This window comes from Cricetulus griseus, chromosome 3 (genome assembly GCF_003668045.3).
Source record: "Cricetulus griseus strain 17A/GY chromosome 3, alternate assembly CriGri-PICRH-1.0, whole genome shotgun sequence".
In the NCBI taxonomy this organism is placed as follows: Eukaryota; Metazoa; Chordata; class Mammalia; order Rodentia; family Cricetidae; genus Cricetulus; species Cricetulus griseus.
In genome coordinates, this window is record NC_048596.1 from 114,923,971 (window position 1) to 114,946,382 (window position 22,412).

General features: G+C 37.9%; 2 protein-coding genes across 8 annotated transcripts in view; one reads left to right on the top strand and one right to left on the bottom strand.

Annotated features, from left to right (window-relative positions):
- Efl1 (elongation factor like GTPase 1) overlaps nucleotides 1–237 on the bottom strand; it is a 118,105-nt gene extending 117,868 nt beyond the window's left edge. For both annotated transcript variants that reach the window (XM_027407550.1, XM_027407549.1), the window contains exon 1: nucleotides 130–237. The gene's annotated coding sequence lies outside the window, so the exon portion shown is untranslated. The remainder of the gene's footprint in view (nucleotides 1–129) is intronic.
- On the top strand, nucleotides 87–20,695 carry Saxo2 (stabilizer of axonemal microtubules 2). 6 transcript variants are annotated; one of them, XM_027407555.2, is made up of 5 exons: nucleotides 87–414; nucleotides 1,023–1,090; nucleotides 3,067–3,246; nucleotides 6,500–6,702; nucleotides 18,369–20,695. In XM_027407555.2, the coding sequence occupies exons 3-5, from the start codon at nucleotides 3,224–3,226 to the stop codon at nucleotides 19,310–19,312; spliced, it is 1,170 nt and encodes a 389-aa protein (XP_027263356.1). In that variant the 5' UTR covers nucleotides 87–414; nucleotides 1,023–1,090; nucleotides 3,067–3,223; the 3' UTR covers nucleotides 19,313–20,695. The 6 variants fall into 6 exon arrangements, with proteins under 6 accessions (XP_027263356.1, XP_027263352.1, XP_027263354.1 ...); XM_035442414.1 differs by adding an exon at nucleotides 2,339–2,765 and having other exon boundaries at nucleotides 106–1,838; XM_035442413.1 differs by having other exon boundaries at nucleotides 110–414; nucleotides 1,023–2,765.
- Nucleotides 20,696–22,412: the final 1,717 nt, after the last annotated feature.

Sequence of the window (22,412 nt, forward strand, 5' to 3'; positions counted from 1 at the left end):
TGCCGGAGGGTCCCAGGTTCCTACGAGGTGCAGCTGCTCCGTGCCCTGCTCGCCTAGCCCTGCCGCCACGAGCCCCCAGGTCCCCACCACCGTCCGGTCGCCGGCATCTCCGGCAGGCCCCCCACTCACCGGCTCCACGCTGCTCTTCACTCACGCCTCTCAGGCTCCAGGAGTAACTCAGGCCGGAAGTTGCAGGCGCCGGGAGGCGGGGCCTACAGGCCTGCGACCTCTGACCCGCGCGCGTCTTGAACGCCACCGGAAGTCACGTCACGCCCTTCATCGTGCAATCCCGCGGTTGCCTTGACGACTGCAGACGCTGTGGCTGCTCTGAGGTTGCGCCTGAAGCTCTGCGGAGAAGGACGCTGGAGCCAAGGGCATGAGGAACAGGTGTCTGTGTCAGATTTGCACCTGCGGGTAAGAAACGGCCGGCCGCTGCGGGGTCGGCGGGGCCGTAAGCACCGCTAACTTCTCCCTGCAACCCCCATTACTTCCTTGCCTGAGGGGCGAGTGCCCGGCGACTCCCCCACTTACCCTCTGCAAAGTGCCCCCTTTTTCTCTACTTGTCTGGCTCCTGGGGCAAAACTTTTCCTCTTTGTAATCCCCGAGACTTCCTATTCAGAGATTTAAACTGAAATACAGTCCTTCTGGTAAGTAGTATGAGCAAATATGGCTAGTAAGTGATGGAATCTGGACGGGGAGAGTTCGTGCCCCCCACCCATCATTTCTGTTGGTTAATTTAAAAGAACAGTATCCAAGGTCTTTACAACCTAGGGCTTTCCATCATCTAAACCTTATTGTTATTCCTGTCCAGGCGGCGTTCTCATAGGGTCTGCCTGACAAACAAACAAACAAAGGCAGTAGTCCCAGTCTTAAACCTCAGTAAATCCTGCCTAACAACCTTCCCCCACCAGTAAACACATTCTTCCCTTTCCTCAGCCTTACTGTTGACCCAGGGATTAGATCACCTTTGCTAAGTAAATATGAATAATTTCAAGCCCTTTGTATCTCTAATCCTTTTCTAGGGGCAACCACCTACAATACATGTTGATTGAAAGCAGTTTTTCTGCCTTTTTCATAATAAACATTGTATGTAAGTATGGGTGCAAACACAACTTTTAAGGTGTGAATCTACAAAACCTGGTGTGTAAGAAAAAAATTATTTAATCTGAATTTATTTACAGCCTAAGTTATTTTCCCATCCAGTCATCAAGAAACTCACTGTATTGGGGACTCCTCATTATTCAAATAATATTATCCAAAGAGGTGGGGCACTGCCAGTGTAAGAAGTAGCCCCTTTAAGCTTTGGGGCATGGCTAGTAACTTCTGCTGAAGTGTCCCTTGCAGAAGCTTAGTTTCTTTCGAGGCAGTGATCTGCTGCTTTCATTTTTATAAATGAGGCATAAGAATCTTTGACAAAATGAAGAGTTACTGTGTATGACACACATAGTTCCATTCAGCCAATGGTTTTAAAATGTGGCTACCTCTATGGGACACTGTCTTAGAATGGGACAAAGATTCTTCACCACCATCCCTCTCCACCCCACCTTTTGCCTCCTGTCCTGTTGGAAAGGAAAGAGGGAAGATCTTTCCCTATTCTTGTTGTTGAAGACCATCTGTTAGGTGTGTTTGCATCACTGTGGTAGCAATACCAGACAGGAGAAAGGTCCATTTGGGCATGAAGTTCCAAAGGCCATGTTGTCAGATATGGTGGAGTTCTTGTCCTGGAACATGAAACAAGGCTTCTTACATGCTGGCAGACCAGGAAGTAGAGAGCCTTTGGAATCAAGAACCAGGCTATCATCTTTCAAGGACTGCCATTAGCCACCTACTTCTACCAGGTAGGTGCCAGCTTCCAAAATCCTTCCAGAATGGTTCCATCAGCTGGGAAGCAGGTATTCAAAATGTGAGCATTTCGGATTCAAACCATAATGCCACCTTTTCTCTCTTATGAACCTCAAATCCAATTCCTTTGATCTCCCATTAGGAACATCTAATTTCATTTTTTTTTTGTAAAGCAGGGTTTCTCTGTGTAACTGTTCTACCTGTCCTGGAACTCAGGAACAGGTTGGCCTGGAACTCACAGAGACCTACATGCTTCTGCCTCCTGAGTGCTGGGATTTTAGGAGTGCGCCTCCATGCCCAGCCAATTTCATCATTTCTATGAGATGCTTCTTCAAAAAGAGAAAGATTTAACAGCTGTAAACAGCTATAACTACCAGAAAAACTATAAAGCAGAAGAAAGAAAATTTTCTTTTAAGGATTGTAAATGTTAGGTTGCGAGGCTTTTGATGTCTTTTATAATTTGTCTGCACTTTTTTTCTCTTATATTTGTCCACAGTCTCTGGTATACTACAGTGTGAAGGCAGTACTTTGGTGGACATAAAAACAGTGGCAAATCCCAATGTGTTGACTTGTGTCTTGTTAATCAATGCAGTTCTATCAGAACTTTTATTTATACCTGACCTGGGTACTCTGCTCCTGGATTTTCCTGAGTGTCTTGGACCCTGCATGGGACAAAATCACTTCAACACTTGATAGCAGCCTCACTTCCAGGGGCCATTGCTGAGTCTCTTGACTCTTCTGACTTGAAGTTTCTTAGACACGTGGAAGAATAAAGATGTGTAATCAGGAGGCTGCCTAACATCTCCCAGTTCCAGTCCCTCTTGACCTCTGCTGTATTCCTTGCCCTACAACCACTGCCAAAAATGGATGTTGTGCTCTGCCTCAACATCCATTTGTAGCTATGTTCTGAATCAGAGTCACTTGTAAGTATCTGTTCTAGGTGAAACCAAAATGAAAAATTGTCTGCCAGACATCTAGGAAATTCACTTGTTAGCTTTACTACTTCAGTAGCATAAGGAGTCACTAAACTGTTATGAGCAAAACCAGTTTCTGCTACATAAGGCTACACTGTAATTTACTCATTATTTTTATAAGCTGCAATGCAGAGAAGTAAGATGTGCTAAAGTTCAAAGTGGTGAGTTCATTGGGAATCCTGTTAACATGCAATAACCACAGGAAATGCTTTTAAGGCAAAATAATGTTTCAGTTTATTTGTTTGTACAGACGGCATCGTTGTCCACACGGAACCACAAGGGTTTATGAACATTCTGGCATATATTGTCCCACAACGGAGTATTCAGAAAATTATCCAAAATATGGCGATGTTCTTCCTCCTCAGAGTCTTAAACCCAAGCAAGAATTTCAAGGACACCGTGATAAAATGGAAGGAGTAACTACATTTAAGTAAATATTGAGAAACTGTTTACTTTTTGCCCAACTCTTCTGACCTTAATAAAGTTTTCTTATTATTTACATTTAACTAGCTAGTTGAATTAAGTTGAAATAGTTTTAGAAGCAAAAACTAATTTACAACTTGAGAAAAACAGAAAGGTAGGAATTAAGTACTTAGGCAAAGAGAATGAAAAACAAAAGGTTTTATTGATTTTTTAATTGCCTAAAATATCTCATATTTATGTACTTTTCACTGTTACCACCATCTAGAGGAATACCTCTTCTTCCTAATTTGTGTGTGTGTGTGTGTGTGTGTGTGTGTGTGTGTGTGTGTGTGTGTGTGTGTTTGCACTTATGTGCATTCTAACATGTATGTGTGGGTATGTATATGTGTGTGTTCTAGTTTTTGCATCTCTGATTGGTATCTAATATATTAGCCTGCTAAGGCAATCTTTTCAGTGTGCAGATTTAGTCCTATCATGATCCTACTTAAAATGCTTTTAAAAGTTTCTGTTTTTTAGCATAGACTCAATCCCTTCCATAACTACTACATGGATTATCAAATCCTGCTTGCTTCTTTAGTTTGTTTTCCCTGTTTGGAATTCTCCTTCCCTCTTTTCCTAGGTAATACACATCCCATCTATAAATATCAACACAATTTTTCTTTGTAACTGTTATCTCTGACACCTTGTCTGTTTTTGAGGCCAAGTAAATATCCCTCTTATAATTTCTCATAACATCTTACTATTTGTTAGATTCATTTCAGTGTTCTACACCAGTAGGATGTACATCTGTTCTTTTCTCAGCATTCCATCCTCAGGAACCTAGTACAATACCCATTATCTAGAGTAGGTACCCAACATTCCTAAAAGCAGGGCCTTAGAACTCTTACATGATTGACTCATGTTGATCATATTGACTAGAAAATTTAAGAGTTATTTATCTCTACAAAGAGTAAATGTCATTCTATCCTATATGTTAATATAATACAGGAAGAGGTTTTTGTATGAGGTTTTTGATTTTGACATCATAATTGTAGCTCAGTTTGGTAACTGTCAGAATTGACAAATATCTGTAAAATAACTATGATGGACATGATAATATTATCCAGTGTTATTTATAAGGAAACTAGGGCATAATCAGGTTAACTAAGTTATCCAAGGTTATACAGCTATTGAATGACAGAGCCAGGATTTGGATTCAGAAAACCCAGTTAGCCTTGAATCTCTGGTTTTCTCTATTCCATTGTTCTGTCTCAGCCCCTGCAGTACCACCTTTGTCACAATAATGTTATATAATGCACAGGGTGGCTAGATTGCCATTTCATTCCCATCCATGGCCAGGGGTTCTGAGAAATCCAAAATCTTAGTAAAGCTCACATCTGCACTATGAGCTAGAGTTACTGATCATTTTATTTATTATTTTATTAGAAACAAGCTTCTTTTACATGTCAATCCCAGTTCCCTCTCCCTCCCCTCCTCCCCTGCCCCCCACTCCCCATCCCAACCCCTTTTTGCTCACCAGGGAGGGTGAGGCCTTCCATGTGGGATCTTCAAAGTCTGTCATATCATTTGGAACAGGGCATAGACCCTCCCCTGTGTACTTAGGCTGAGAGAATATCACTCCAGCTCCTAGTATCCTATCATATACTAGGGATAAATACTGATCTACTACCAGAGGCCCCATAGATTGCCCAGACCTCCAAACTGACATCCTCATTCAGGGGTCTGGAACAGTCCTATACTGGTTTCCCAGCTATCAGTCTGAGGTCCATGAGCAATCCCTTGTTCAGGTAAGCTATCCCTGTGGGTTTCTCCAGTCTGGTTCTGACCCCTTTGCTCATCACTCCTCCCTCTCTGCAACTGGATTCCAGAATTCAGCTCAGTGTTTAGCTATGGGTGTCTGCCTCTGCTTCCATCAGCTAATGCATGAAGGCTCTAGGATGGCATATAAGGTAGTCATCAATCTCATTATCAAAGAAGGGCATTAAGGTAGCTTCTCAACCACTGCTTAGATTGTTAGTTGAGGTCAAACTCGTAGATCTCTGGTCATTTCCCTAGTGCCATAATTCTCTTTAAACCTATAATGGCTCCCTCTATCGTAGTATCCCTTTTCTTGATCTCAATTCTTTCCTTGACTAAATCTTCCTACTCTCTCCTGTCCTCCTCCCCCCTCCTGTTTTCCCCCTCTCTTTCTTCTAGCTCCCACTCCCCTCCCCCATGCTCCCAATTAGCTCAGGAGATCTTGTCCCTTTCCCCTTCTCTGGGGACCATGTATGTCTCTCTTAGGGTCCTCCTTGTTTCCTAGTTTCTCTGGCAGTGTGGATTGTAGGCTAGTAATCCTTTGCTCTATGTCTAAAATCCGTATATGAGTGAGTACATACCATTTTTGTCTTTTTGTGACTGGGTTACCTCACTCAGGATATTTTCTTCTAGTTCCATCCATTTGCCTGCAAATTTCAAGATTCCATTGCTTTTTTTTTCCACTGAGTAGTACTCCATTGTGTAAATGTACCACATTTTCTCCATCCATTCTTCAGTTGAGGGGCATCTAGGTTGCTTCCAGGTTCTGGCTAGTGTTAGTGATCATTAACAATGCACAGGAAGATGTGACTTCAGAAGGAAGACACTATGTCTAAGTATAGTCTACGTAGGTGAATGTGGCTTTAGACAAAGTGAATGCAGAGCTAGTGTGGCTGCTCTTGGCCACCACTAAGTTCGAGTATCAGGCAAAAGCCTGGAGATTTGGATGAATGACAAGACATCCAGTCCTTTATTGAGAGAATGTCTCCCACCTTTATTGTGGAGCAGCCTTATATACAACATTACAAAATCCCCAGGTATAAGGGGTCACAACAGGATGTTGATGCTAGTGAGGTGAGGTCATGAAAACAGGAGGTACCTCTTGTTATGCTGGAAAACAACTCTTAGAGACCCCTTGGGGGCTGGGTCCCAACAAGCTCACCAAATCTTTCTCTTGAGTCCTTCTACATTAGATAAATTACTTGAGAATTTTACTTACAAGATCAAATTGAGATGCTTCAATTTAAAAAAAAAACTAGGATTTGTCATGTCTTTTCTTGTCATTGGATAGAAACTTATAAAACTATTCAATTGCTTCTTTCAAATAATCAACTATTAGAATTTTAATATCTCTTTAGTTTGTTCAAGTAAGACAAAATTGAAGATTTCGGTACTGTAATAATCAAAACAGAAGAACCATTGAGGCTGTGTTTCACACACACACACACACATATATATTTCAGGTCAGATTATCGTCCTTATGAAGTAGTCAAACAGACTCGCCACATACCAGAGGAATATAAACCCAAACAGGGGAAAATTGATCTTGGTACTACCTACAAACAAGATTTTAATCCTTTCGAAGTGCAGCCTGTGGTAAAAGTCCGGCCTGTGGAAAGACAACAAGTTAAAAAAGGAAAGTTGGACACTGTCCCAACTTATAAAGGTAACTTATTGTAACAACAAAGGTGCCCCAAACCTAAAAATGCCGTCTTTGACCTTTACAGTCAACTCGTAATTTTCTTGTATTATCATACTTAGCCACCAGTTAGGAAAGAGCATTCTTCTCTTTGATCAAAATAATATTGTTATCAAAACCTAGTTGTAACCTAGTTACAAACAAACAAACTGTACCATGGGGAATTAAGAGTGTTAGACTCTTTATAAATTTATCTCCTAAGTTGTCTGTATCTTAGAGCATATTAAAAGCAAAAGATTTTACTAAACAAGGATATATACTATACTTGATACTTTGTCACATTTAGTTGGTATTGTCTTTTTCACCCTTTCCTATCCTATAATGAGTTGAAACTCAGAAGAAAAAATTGGAGTTGTTGAAAAATAAAACAGCAACAGTCTTTTTGATACAAATTCCAGACCAACCTGTAAAACTAACAAATTAGTAGATTACCAAGCAGAGTATTACTTTTATACTCTAAAGGCTAGCTTGGAGGATCTATGAGCAGATGATTCTTGATACTGGACTCAGAAGTGTGAGTATACTTTCCCACTGTTAGCAGCTCACTTACAAGAGTAAGTGCTGGCAACTGTATGATCCCCCCCAACAAAAACTTACATGATTTTAAAGTAGTCTATGACTGTTGGAAGCCTTCATTTAAAAACAGACCATCTTGATATGAGCTATTCTGTTTTTGTTTTTGTTTTTCATTAGTAACACAGTTGCACATGAAGACTTATATTTTTTCTGTTGGTTATGTGAAGTAGCTGAATAGGTATGTTCCAATATAAAACATTTTGCAACAGTGTTAGCAGATACAGTTAATTAGGCAATAGCTAATGAACACTTTAAAAACTCTTAGCATTAAATGGGTAAGTAAAATGCAAGGTATCAATATATTATGATCTGTCAGGGAAGTTAGGAATAATGTTCTTTTTGATTTTGAAAAACGGAGTACATACATTGCTATAAAAAGGACAAGCTATAATAACCATGAATAAAATATAATCAAATACAGCACAAGCAAATTACTGAGCTACTGATATGAATAAAAGATAATCTTGACATAAAAGATAATCAGTGAAAATTACTTTACTTGGGCATTTATGAAAACATAGTAATTTTCTTCTGTGTAATGTATGTTAAAATCAGAAATACTGGTATACCTTGATGCACACAGCATATCTAACCCCTACAGACACATAGTGTTCCAGGTTTTCAGGCGTGAAACAACCACTACTGTACTTAATTTTGTGTGATTGTAATTCTGTGTGTGTACTTCTGAATACCTGTGTAAGAGCAGGTATCTATTACAGTCTAAGTGTAAGAGCAGGTATCTATTACAGTCTAAGAGTGGAGGACAGAGGAAAGACACAAATAGAATATTGTAGAGGAAAATATCCTGCAGTGAAATAAGTAGATTGACATTTCTGAACATGAGGTTTCTTGAAACAGAAAGTTTGTCTGTCCTCAGCTTAGAAATTAATGTTAAAATTTAGATACTAAAAATAGATTGATGTGATTTGATAAAGGTCTTAGGGATTTCCCTGCCCTGTGCTTACTATTATAGAGAATTCAGAGATCTAGATTGGAGGGTTATTCCTGACAGTCAGAAATTTTATAGCCAATATAAGGAAGTAAAAACTCTGTACACTGAAAACTATAGAACACAGATGAAAGAAGTGGAAAGCTTTTATCCATGGATTGGGATAAATAGTGTTAAAATGTCTGTGATACCAAAGCAGTCTACAGACTGAGTGTAATCCCTATCAAAATTCCAGTGGAATTTTCCCAGAAATAGCAAAAACAATTCTAAAACCCATATCACACCCCAGAAGACTAATAGTCAAAGCAGTTTGGAGAAAGAACAAAGTCTAAGAGATAATATTTCCTGACTTCTAATTATATTAAAAGGCTACCATAATCAGTATGCTAATAACAAGAGAATGTACACGCAGACTCAGGAAACAGATTCAAGGGTTCAAGTGTGTATATTAGCATCTATAGCCAACTAATCTTCGTCAAGGGAGCTATGGATATACAATGTAGAAAAAATAGAACTTCTTCAATAATTTGTATTGGGGAAACTGGATAACCCCAATACAAAAATAATAAAATGGGGTATTTATACCACACACAAAAGTTAAAGCAGAAGAAAGACTCAAATATAAGATCTGAAATCATAAAGTTCCAAGAAGAAATACTGACTTTGGGATTTGTTTAGATAGGATGCCAAAAGCACATACGAGAGCAAAAAGATATAACTAGGATTACATAAAACTAAAATACTATGCAGCAAGAAGTGAAATGGCAGCCTGTGTATTCGAAAAATATTTGCAAACCATATACCAGATAAGGGGTTAATATACAAAATATATAAGGAACTCAAACAATTTATTACAAAAAATAACCTTATTTAAGAATGGGCCATGAATCTGAAAAAAAAATTTCTTCCAGAGAAGATATAAATGACTATCACTAAGATAGGGAAATGCAAATGAAAAACAAAGTAAGATACACTTCACATCTATTTCATTGGATATTATCAAAAGGTAAAAGAAAACCCCTGTTGGTAAGAAAAGAAAAAGAAAAAAGAAAAGAGAATTTTGTACTCCTCTGCATAGGAATAAAAATTCCTCAAAAAATCAAAAATGGAACTTCCATATGATCCATCAATTTCTAACCAGGATTTATAAATGAAGGAAATGAAATAATTACCTCAGGATTATATGTATTCTTAGATCCATTTTAGCATTATTTACAACCGTGACCACTTATTAATGGATGACTAGGTAAAGTCAAAAGTTAGGGGAACAATTCAAAAATTTGTATTTAGTAGTTTGTTGTGGCATGTCTGTACTCCCAGTACAGCTGATAAAGGACCCCAAGTTCAAAGTCAGCCTGCCCTATATAGTTCAAGACTAGCCTGGGTTAACACCTAGAAATAGGAAGGCTGTACCAAAAGCTGGAATAAAATAAGCAAAAACGCATAAAATGGTGAGAGGTGTTTGCAGATTTTTTGAGTGATGCTGCTGGGGATCAGAGTCAGGACTCAGAAACTGGGATGTACTCTATAAATGCAAGTTGAGATTATATTGGAAAGAGCCTTTATTGACAGGCTGGGCATTTTATAACCATTATATTTTTAAACAATGTTTATGTAGCACAGGCTGGTGTTGAAATTGTGTATAACAGAGGGTGTCCTTGAGCACCCAACCTACCAGTCTCCACCTCCCCATAACTGACATTACAGGTGTGTGTCACCATATTTTTATTTTTACTACATTACTTATTTTTATAAGTTCTTATGAAGGTGAAAAATATGTCATAGGTGGTAGAAAATCAGTGCTTTTATTATACATCTAAGAAAATAATATAAAAATTTAAGTTCTTTTAATAGCATACAGCTTGTGCAGAAACAACAACAACAAAAAACCCTAAAATTCCATGAAGTGCTGTCCACCTTATAGATGAGCCTACTAATTCTGTGAGAATGTTTGCCAAGTCCAAGTCTAGGCTGAGGATTTAACTTGGCATAGACAAAGTCAATTTACTATGGGAAAAATAAAGCAGTAAACTATTTGATATGTAAGCTGATCCAGGTTGCAATATACACAAATCCCATATGCATGGCTTATTTCTTGGTGAAACTTGCACTGTTTGATGGATGTGCTGAGAGACTGAGCCAAAAAAAAATTCCAAGAAACACCTAAGAAGTTTATTTGGGAGTAGATGTTTAGTAGATAAAGCCTCATTAGAATGAAGAGTTTACCACAAGCACACCCAAATCATTTCCTATGTACATTTAAACATAGAGCATGACTGTGTCTACCTAGCTTAATCCTTTACTGGATGGAGGGTATATGCCCACACCTGAAAGTACAAAATTTCTACTAAAAAAAGAATTTAGTTTCCATGATTCCTTTATATACAACATGTAGTGGCTGGTAAAACAGTTTAAGTCCTATAGAAAAAAAATCAAGAACTATCTGGAGATAGACAAGGAACTACCAAAATTCTTGATAGAATTATTACACAGATTTAAGTCCCAAATAGATAAACACAAAGGAAACTGCCCCCTAGGTAAATTCAATTTTGAAAAGGTAAAGAATTCTTAAAGATGACTGAAATCTATTTATCAAAAAATATCTCAAGAAAGAGAATTAAACCAGACTTTGTTGGAACCCAATGGAATAGGGATCTTGGAACATGCAGCCCTAAATAGTATGTCTATATCAAACCCCTCCCCCAGGTATTAGGAATTTATGCAGAAGATGAGGCAGAAAAATTTTAAGAGTCAGAAGTGATGCCTCCAAGGAAACAAGTCTTCCAGACACAACAGAGCTGTTGCACATATGAATTCATACGGAGACTGTGATAGCATGTATAAAACCTGTAAAAATTCAAGCCCAACAAAATCCCAGCATGGAAAGGGGGAAGTGGGCATAAAGTCCCACCCTTAACCAAGAAGTTATTTGCAATTGATGCTTCCTTACAGAGGGAAAGGCAGGACTCATGCTCAGGAGTAATTAATCAGTGTTTTGGTGTTTGGTGTGCATGAGTGCTTGTTTATGTGTGCATGCGTGCGTGCGTGCGTGCGTGCGTGTGTTATGGTTTGGTAATACCTGTATTTTGTTTTTGATAGAACATGAAGAGTTGGGTGAGTAAGATGCAGAGAATCTAGGACGACTTGGAGAAGGATAAATAATACAATCAAAACATTGTATGAAAACTAAACTTTTAAAAATAATTTTAAATGCCACAGGAAAATATTTAAATACTGAATCTCAGACTTGTATAACTAGTGAAATAGTCTTCAAACATATGACAAAGATTCTTTAAAACAAAAACTGAGAGAGCCAACTAGAAGCACAGCAATACTACAGAATTTTAAAGGAAGATCTTGTAGTTGAAGGAAAATGAATCAAATAGAAGCATGGAATTCATGAATGAATAAAATAGAATGCACAAATGGAAATATGTACCTAAAACATTGATTTCCTAAAGTCATAGTATGTTTTCAAACAAATATGAGATTGAAATATGTTAGTACAGTAGCATTAAAGAAAACTATTGTTGTGGAAGTGTTCAAAACATCTGCATACTTAAGCCAGAGAGGTTCCATAATGAGTGAAATTAAACATTTTATTTAAAAATGCAGGAAGACTTAGCAAAATTCTAATAAAGATGGGATAATTGAAAACCTGTACTAATTCAAAAGAATGTAGGAAATATGGGATGAGGAATATATGAGAAAATGCAAATAGTGATATAGTCAAGACTAGCTGGATCATTCATGATAGTACATAAAAATAATTTAGAGCGGTTCTTCCTACAAGGAATTTAAAATCTGCTGTCAAGCCGGGCTTTGGTGGCGCACACCTTTAATCCCAGCACTCGGGAGGCAGAGGCAGTCAGATCTCTGTGAGTTTGAGACCAGCCTGGTCTCCAGAGCGAGTGCCAGGATAGGCTCCAAAGCTACACAGAGAAACGCTGTCTCGAAGGAAAAAAAAAAAAAAAACATGGAAACTTTCCTCAAGAAAATGGGAATGAGTCTACCACAAGATCCAGCAATTCCACTCCTAGGCATATACCCAAAAGAAGCACATTCATATAACAAGGACATATATTCAACCATGTTCATAGCAGCATTATTTGTAATAGCCAGAAACTGGAAGCAGCCTAGATGCCTGAAGAATGGATACAGAAAATGTGGTACATTTACACAATGGAGTACTACTCAGCAGAAAAAACAATGGAATCTTGAAATTTGCAGGAAAATGGATGGAACTCAAAGAAACCATTCTGAGCTAGGTAACCCAATCACAAAAAGACAAACATGATATGTACTCACTCATATGTGGACCTGCTTTATGATACATAGTAGTGACCATGCTTTATCAGAGCTGTTTTTAATGATGTTGCTCAGAATGGTTTCCTCCCAGATAATGACTGAGAAGCTAATTTAAAAAAAAAATGGTGCCAAGTACCACAAGAGTAACAGAACTGTTTTCTGGGATTTTGTTTTGTACTTTTTTTTTTGTTGTTGTTGTTTGTTTTATTGTTTTGTTTTTAAATGGAGTGTGCTGGATGTCTCTACAATTTTGTTCAAATGACTGCAGAACCTGGAAAAGCTGTTGCTGCTATTGATGCATATTGCCATTATTGCTCTTTTTATATAAATATAAATATATATAAGCTAATTGAAACTCAAAAAAATCTGCTGTCAAGAATTTATATTTATATAAATTGTGAAAATCCTTTGAAAAAGATAATTCACCAAGTTAACTTAAGAAGAAATATAGTTCAAATAGATATATGTTTCAGAAACTGAATTTGCAGAGTTGCAGGTGTAATTTAAAATGATAAAGAATGATCTGGGATTCCCAACTTCTGAGTAAGATACAGAACACTGAAGAGTGTTCTCAACTAAATGGGGAAAAGCTAGGCAGGTAATGTATAGAATCAAAAATATTCCTAGGCTCTATCCCAAAGGCTATGATAGACTCTAATGACCCCCTATGGAAGGCCTCACCCTCCCTGGGGCGCAGAAAGGATATGTGATAGTTAGGGTATTATTTGGGGGAGGGGTGGTAGGGGAGGAGGGGAGGGAGTGGGAACTGGGGTTGACATGTAAAACTATCTTGTTTCTAATTCAAATAAAAAAAAGAATAAAAAAAAATGTTCATGAATCCCTTAGAAATCTGAGATCACAAGTCCTCTAACAAAACATGCAAAGTGGATGCTGCAGCTTGGAGACGAGATAGGAAACAAGAAGCAAAACAAAGACTGTTTTAAATTCTCCTCATTTATTACATCCCAACCACAGTTTCCCCTCCCACCTCAGTCCCTCCTCTTCTCCCTCTGCCTAAGATCCACACCTCCTATGCTTCCCTTCAGAAAAGGGCTGGACCCCCGGGGATATCAACCAACAAAAGAAACTTCTTAACATGAAATGAAATGATGTCCCTGGGACTAAGCATCGCAAAGCTCTGCCTCTTTGATGCAGGGTAGACAGAGCTGGAGATGAAAAACAGGTACCCCTCCATATACACACAGCAACCTACCTCACTTGGAAATGAGTAACATTGGCCCACTGCTGGGAAAGGGCAGGATATGGAGAGACATATTTCCTGAAGTATAAAAAGCTAAAAATGGAACAGATTACCGAAAAGCTTCCCCGCAAACCAGCCTCCAACCTGAACACAGGAATAATACCAAAGACACTCTGCTGGTCCTCTGAATGTAAGCATAGCAACAGAGAGACCCAAAGTTAATTATGGATTGGACCAAACAGACTTCAATAAAGCTCTGGCAAATGAACATGGATTCATTTATGATTTCTGGTTTTCAAATTACTAAACGGGGGAAATGAGAGAAGGAGGAGGAAAAGGAAGACATTGTTATGAGACCAAAGGCAAACTCAGTCTAGAAGGGGGAAAACAGCACGAAGTGCCCAAAGCTGTAGAACACTTTGAAGTGGCCCTAACATACATGTACTTAAAATACTATTAGATGGGAAAGAAAATGGGAGAATCACCTGAAGATTTAATAGAAAATATTTTTCCACAAATGATGAGTGACATCAAAATACGGACCCAGAAAACTGTAAACCCCTCAAGCTGGTTACATTTATAATTTTAAAAATCATGTAGAAACAGATTGCTTAATATGAGAGACACTTTATAAATCCAGGCATGTTTGGCACATACCTGTGCCTGGTACATGGTTAGTAGATGCAGAAACATCAGAAGGTAAAGACATCCTTGGCTAAACAAAGAGTTGAAGGCCAGTGTGAAGTACATGAAACTTTGTCTTAAAAACAACAACAAAGAAGCAAATTAAAAAGAGAAGAGCAAGGACTGGGGCCATGGAAACTAAAAGATATTGGAGTTAATGTCTTGAAAATGGTGAAAGCTAGGGCACAAAGGGAGTCCATCGACCATGTCAACCCTTAGCGAAAATATCTTCCATAAAGTCTTTTTCAGACAAGTACCTATCCCAAAGGATATGGCATACTCTGAAGATTACCCCATGGAAGGCCTCACCCTCCCTGGGGAGCAGAAAGGGTATGGGATAGGTAGGGTGTTAGTGGGTGGGGAGCGGAGGAGGGAAGGGAGAGGGAACTGAGATTGACATGTAAAGCAATCTTGTTTCTAATTTAAATAAAAAATGGGAAAAAAGAAAAAAGCCACATGGAAGCCTATTTTATAAGCTTATTAAAAGGCAATTTTCAAAAAGAAGTTTGCATAGAGGTACCCTGCACGAATCAATAACGCTCCTCCCTGAAATGAAAGGTTAGTAAAGAAAAATCCAGTTCTAGGTACAGGACACCCCCCTATGAGTTGTCCTCCAGACAATACAAGTGATTGCTATTGCTCTTGGTTGACCATCAGAATTTCATGGTAAAAATTTTCACTGAAGACACCATATACTTTGTTACAAGACAAATCGTGCTGAAACTCAACCGGAGGCTTCCTCCTTCCTAGCTGTTTTTCATAGTTCTGCAAAGTGCTGTGAAGGCTGCTGGGATTAAAAAGCCATCAACTGCCCTGGACCCAGCTGTGAACTCTGGAAAACTACAATACTGACCTTCCAGGCAAGATGTGCCCACAGATGTATTGATGTCACTATTATGATGGAAGTAGCCAATCATAATCTGATTGGATTTGAGGCCCACTCTCAGGAGGGGACTCATGTCTGTTTCTATAAACTTGGCCAAGAACTCATGACTCACAGACCCTAGTGGGGAACTTAACACTGTTGTTTTGCTAATCAGACATGGTTGTTGTCAAACTGCCTTCTAAATATTGCCTGTGCTCCTGTAAATGAATTGCTTGATGTGGTTTTAGTTTTGTGTATCTTACCCTAACATTTTGTGGGAGACGTGCTTGTTGGGGAGAAAGATCTCAGCAGGAGAGGGAAGAGGAATAAGAGAGGATAGTCAGGGATACAAATGACTAAAATTCATTGTATGCATGTATGAAATTGTCAGAGAATAAAAATAAACACTAAAAAACAAAAAAATATCAGATAATATCAATGTCATATGCAGTTTTAAGAGAAATTTTTCAGGTAAATGCAATATGAAGCAACAGAAACTTGGTCTTCATAAAGAGAAAAAAGTCCCCAAAAATGTGCAACGACAATATAGTGTTTTTCTGAAGCAAAAATGCTATCAGTTGTGGTTGTTTTTTTTTTTTTTTACCAACTATAAAATATAAAAGTACAAAATAAAAGAGGTAAGAATTGGAAATGTGCTGTACCTTAGTAGTTACTTCTCAGTCATATTCTGTGTAACAATTCAGTCAACAGAAGACTGCTTTTACAACCACAGTCCACTAAGATGATGTCATCTAGTGAGGTCATAGGCACTTTGGAATGCTGACATCCCCATAGCGAATGAACTGTAAAGATGCATCTCTCAGTATGTCCCCATTGTTAAGGTGCACAACTGCATATGTAAATCAGAACATAATTACTCAAAAGTGAACTATGATTTGTTAAAATTTTGTATTTTAAATTTTAAAAAAAGGGAAAACAACTTGGCCTGTGGGCCAAGTCCAGTCCACAATTTTCTTTTTGTAAATAAAATTCAATTGACCCACCCATTCTTTTCCATTCTACCTATTGCTGCATTCTTGGTACACTGACAGAATTTTGCATTTGCAGTAGGCATCATACATTTAGAGACTTGTATATAAGCTTCAAAGCCTAAGACATTTCCTATCTGGCTATTACAGAAAAACGTTTGTCAATGCCTGCTCTGTGGTAATCCTCATGCTGAGACTGGAAACTTAAGAAGTAGTACTTATACTACCTCATACTATGGAGACTTATCTCTCACCCTCCAGATTCTTGTTTCCTTTTTAAAAACCCCAGTTGCTCTAGCATGGGGAAATACTTTCTCTCATTCATTTGCATATTCACTTAAAATAAGCATTGTTTTTCTTACTTTGGCAGCAAAGACTTTCCCAATATAACTGGGAAATATGGATCTTCACTAACATCTCTGATTTCCTTTTAGTTACTGCAAATAGCATTATAATTTTATACTGTAGTTCCTAAAGAACAGAGATCCCTTCATGGTAGCTCAAGAAAAAGATTCATGGCGAGGCTTCATGTGAACTTGGAAATGGAAAGTTGTCAGGTACAGAGGGAACTGTACGAAAGTGTTCTAGCTAACATGTACATGATTCCACTCATAGCAGCTTTGCTTCATTCATACATCTTCCCTTGTTGCTATCCTACAAGCTGACCTTCTCCAGTTACTCATTTCCTTGCTTCTATACAAGTCTTTCACAATATGGCTTCCACCTGCCATCACTCTGCAACACTACCTCATGCCATTCTTTTATGTTCTTCCATCTGGTTCTTGCTTTTCAATTTTAGGGTCACAGTACTGGTCTGGTTCATCTTTTCCTGCCACTTGTAACTTAAAGATTGTGTGCTCTTTGGCTGGGTTTCCACTCTCACTGAACATCAGTAGATTAATCATTTAGTTTAAAAGTTGACAAGAATATCCATGAATGAAGAATTTTTTCTTCACAGTTGAAGGCCATATAGTAAATATTCAGAGATTAACTATTCCAGTAGTCATTCCCTAGACTTTGGTTCATATTCTATTATCTTACCTTATATATAAAATACTTGCCTTTCATAAAATAACTTTTGGTATTTAAAATTTTGGGGGATGCAATAAATATTTCTAAGCTTATTATACTATCTATTATGTAAAATACTTGTCATTTATAAATTAATTTTTGTTGTTTTAAAATACTTTTGTGGTGTGAAGTAAATTTTATCATGTTGCTCAGGTTAGTACTTTTCTGTCTAGAAATAAAGAAGCCTTCACTGAAATATAAATACTTCAATTTTCCATGTATAGTTTAAGTAATCTGTACGGATTGAACTTCCAACTCTCAAATCTCAGCCCTGATGTTCATTTCTAAATTGCACATACAGTTTTGAACACACTCAGTTCGGGCTCCTGGTCTCTAGATGCTGCTGTATCTCTTGGGAATGCTTTAAAGACCAATAGTCCATGCAATCCTGTATCTTCGATCAAAATCAAATTGAAATGTGAAATTTCTCCCCCTTCAAATTGAGCAACTTGTGTACATAGTCTGGGTTTTTTTTTTAATTTTCAATAATAGAATCCTGAAGGTCATTCCTATAAGTTTTAAGGCACTTAGAAAGTTGATTGACTTGTAAATGTTTTTGACCTTGCAACTTTTCTAGTTCATGAGATACATAGTCTTTCTCTTGGAGGCTTCTTAGCCCTGAATTTTATAGGTAACCTTAGTATTTTATGAGTTATAGTGAAAATCATTGCCAGTGTATTTTATACTGTTTTCACTCCCAACATAGACTATTTAGCTTTCTCTTTACAGTCAGGCTCATGTGTACCATATGCCTTTGTAGACAAATCTGGAAGTAGAAAAGTAACTGTCCTTAAGAGGGAGGTGCACAGAAAAAAGATGAAAACAAAAAAAGAACAAATATGAGGAAATCATGTTGTTGCTAGTGTTTGTGTATCTCAAAGAAATCAGAGGATGGTTGACAGTGAGAAGTTTAGTGACAGTCAGGGTTCTTTGAAAAAAAAGTCCTTTTCCTCAGTATTCAAAAATGTTTTGTTTGTTCTAATTTTCAAGATGATTATAGATCTTGGGATATTCAGAAATGTGAACTGTGTAAACCAGAGCAAGTTTGTCAGACCCCAGATGTGAAATTCGGAAATTCAACTACATTTCAGGATGACTATGTTCCCCGGGAGATAAAGCCTACGCAAAGCTTTAAGCCTTGCTCTGCGATCAAGTGTTCTGTAGGCCCCTTTAATGGTGAGACAAGTCATCGTCGAGATTTTGTGCCTTACCAGCTAGAAGTCAAGTTTGCAAGGCCAAAAGAAGTTTATAAGCCTGCTGACCAGCCTTTTGAGGATCTCACCACTCACCGGAATGACTTTCAGGGTTTTGCTGGAGAAACTGCAAAAATCTGCAGACCTGCCTACACAAGAGTAACCCAAAACACTCCATTTAAAGGAAGCACTGAATTCCGTGACAGTTTCAAACCATGGGAAATTCCACCACCCAAAGTCAAGAAAGTAACAGAGTATGTGCCCCCTCCAGGAAGCATGCAGTTAAACAGCACCAGCCATCTTGACTATGTTCCCTATCAGGCCAGTCGTGTTGTTGCCATCAGGCCCATTTCTCAAAGAACAAAAAGCAATTTTCCTTTCCAAGGAAAAAGCACCATGAAAGAAGATTTTCCAGCGTGGGAAAGTTGTCGTCAGGGACTTATTAAGCAGCAGCAACAGATTCCCAACCCATCTGGAAAATTTGATGGCTTGAGCACTTTCAGATCTCACTTTGTGCCACATGCATTGATTCCAACAGAGAGCTGCAAACCTTTAAATGCTGCCGTTAAGAGTTCGGTTCCATTTGATGATGTTACCATGTATTCTATACAGTACACACCGAAGAAACCAGAAATCTGCCCAGCTAGCTATCCTTCTCCTCCAGATTATATATTTGAAAATACAGATTCCCAAGGACATAAATTCTTTCGCAAGATCATTCCTGAAATGAAGGCCTTTTAGCAATCAAATAATTTTATAAGAAAGCTAATGAGAGCTCAGTTTTTAAAGAGAAAACCCAAATTTTATAGTGAAAAATTAATAGAGTTATAACATATCATTTTTAGCTTTTTAAACAAGTTGGGACATATAGATCAGAATTCCCAAATCCATTTCATACTAATTGGTTTAGCCAAGAATGCTCTTTGTTGTTCTTGTTTTTTGTTTTTTGAACTAGGGACTCCCTAGTCCCTCCAGGCCAGCCTGGAACCTGCAGTCTACTGGTGTCAGTCTCCTGATCCAAGATGGTTCTTTAATAGACATCACTGAAGGCTAAAGGATGTGCGTGCTTATCTACACATGCTGGTGCAGAGCTTGTCCTTGGTCTGCTATCATTCATACTTCTTTTTATAGTTACACAATTATACAGCTCCTCTCTGTCATTTACCAAATACATTGGGACTGCTTAGAACAAAATGCAAGGTGAGATATGGATTAGTCTTCCAAAAAGTCCAGGATTTACTCATTCGTTCATTCATTCACTCACTTCATCGTATTTACAGTGCCTAGAGCAAGTCAAGCTTGGTTGGTGCTGTCAGAGACTGCTCCTCTGCTCCTCCTTGCCCTGTTCAACATAGTAAGAGGCATTGTGATTTGAAAAGGAAAGGTCCTCTGGGCTGGGAATCAGAGGACTGACCAGAATTCAAGTGCTAATATAATCAGTTTCTATTTGTGCCACTGTAAGCAAGCTGCTCTGTGATTTATGTGTAAAAGAATACTGGTTCTGTCTACCTCACAAAAGTTTGTTGGAAGCATCAAATCATATGTAAGGGGTGATTAACTAGCTCTCAGCCACTTTTTGTACTTACTTTTTTCCTTTTAAAATGAGGATAGTTACAGACTTAATATTCATTACCTGCTCTACAGCAAAAATTATAAAGTAACTTTTGAGTTTATGAGTAATATGTATTTGTGAGAGGCATCTGAATACTATAGAGTCACAAGCACCCTATAAGTTATGGTAGAGAATAGAGAATTGAGATGAAATACTTTGGTGTGAATGGCTGTATTTTCAAAAGGAAAAATATCTGCTAGAGCAATTTTAGGGAAGACTTTCGGCTCTGACAAAATCTGCAGGATAAATTTAGGTACCTATGCATTCAGTGGCCACACCCAGAGTCACTGTTCACTAGTCAGAGCCATAACTATCTTGTTCAACACTGAAAGTGTAAGAATAAATGCTAAGAAGAAAGGGGAAGAGATACCAATGAGGGATGTAGAAATAGCATACTACACTTACAAATGTTGAAAGTTTCTAGAGATCAAGTGATTATTTTAATAAATGATCATATATGGGAAAACAAGATTGACTTTAAAATGAATTTTAATGTTTTTGTAGTTGTTTAAGAATATGTAGTATATTATTATTTTTTTCAATTAATTGAAAGGAATTCCCAGTATTTGCATTTATTATAAATACATAATGTCTGAAAAATTGTTTTATGTGTAATTAATAAACTGGATTGATTTTCATGAAGTCATTTCTGTATTTTAGCTGAGATAGAACTTCCAAATAAATTCTTATCTACAGAAACCTATACATAAGTAGATAACCACTATTTTAAAATAGAAAATATTGTAATAATAAAAAATTTAAATTGGATAATACTATACCATCCTTTTCATTCTGGCCCATGTTCCAATGTTTAATATTCAAATAATTTGATGGGGTTGGTCTCCTCTCTGAACAAAGGTCATCCTTAAGGAGATATCTATTGGCATTTCTGAAGCAGCCTTCCTTAGGCTAAGTAAGTACACACTGACATACTATTTGTCACACTGTAACCTAATAGAATAGGTGTGAAAATAGAAATTGGAACAGATCATAGCCTAAGACATTCAGGTGGGAGTTCAGGAACATCTCTCTCAAGGAATGCCAACTGAGTTGAGCCTTGAAAGATAAATAGGAAGAAATAAGGATGAAGAAAAGTGGAAAGGACAATATGCTAGTTTGCTTTCTATTGCTAAGATAAAGACTATGACCAAAAGGAACTTGGGGATGAACAGGTTTATTTCATCTTACTGCTTATAGTCCATCATGAAGGGAATTCAGAGAAAGAACTCAAGGCAGGAACTTGGAGGCAGAAACTGAAGCAGAAGCCATGAGGAAGCATTGCTTACTTGTTCTTTGTGGCTTTCTCAGCCTGCTTTCTTATGTAACCCTGGACCATATGCCCAGGGGTGGCACTGCCTATAGTAGACTAGACCCTCCCACAGCAATCACTAATCAAGACAATGCTCACAGATGTACCTACATACAGGCCAATCTGATAGAGGCATTTTCTCCACAAGATTCCTTCTTCCTCTGACTCTAGTTTGTGTTAAGCTGATAAAAAAACCACGGAATTTTTGTCTTCCTGGTTTCCTTCCTTCCTTTCCTTATTTTTTTGTTTTTTTTTTGTTGTTTTTCCTGCTTTTATGAGAAGAAGGGGGTATGGAGAACATGTACATTATATTGGGTGGGGAGGAGTTGGGTACAGGGACATAATATGACTAAAATATACCATATGAAAATAATTTTTAAACCAGCAAAATTGATCTTTTTCAATATGACACATAAATACGTCACTGTTAAACCATAACCTGTCATTTCTTGTTTATTCCCAAGATCTCATGTTAATATCGCAATATAAAACATAATACAACATTAAAAATCCCACATTCTTTTTTTAAAAATTCAAATGGTCTCTTTAAAATGTTCAGCATCTTTTTAAAAATCCAAAGTCTCTCAACTGTTGACTCCTGTAAAATAAAGGTTACATACTTTTTATTCCAAGAGGGAAGACCCAAGACACAGTTACAATTAAAGCAAAAACAATACCCATCAGTATAAATAGCTCAATGCTCAATGTCATGAATTGACTCATGATCTTCTAGGCTCCAAACGGCATGGACAGCTCCATCTCTCTGTCTCTGTAGGTCATCTGTACCACACCTGCTTGTCTCATTGGATCAGGCCAGCTCCACCCCACATCTGCTGCTGTTCATGATCATACCTTGGTTTTTACATCTCCAATATTCCGGGGTCCCCTGCACTGTTTTACCTTCACCAATGGTCTCCTGG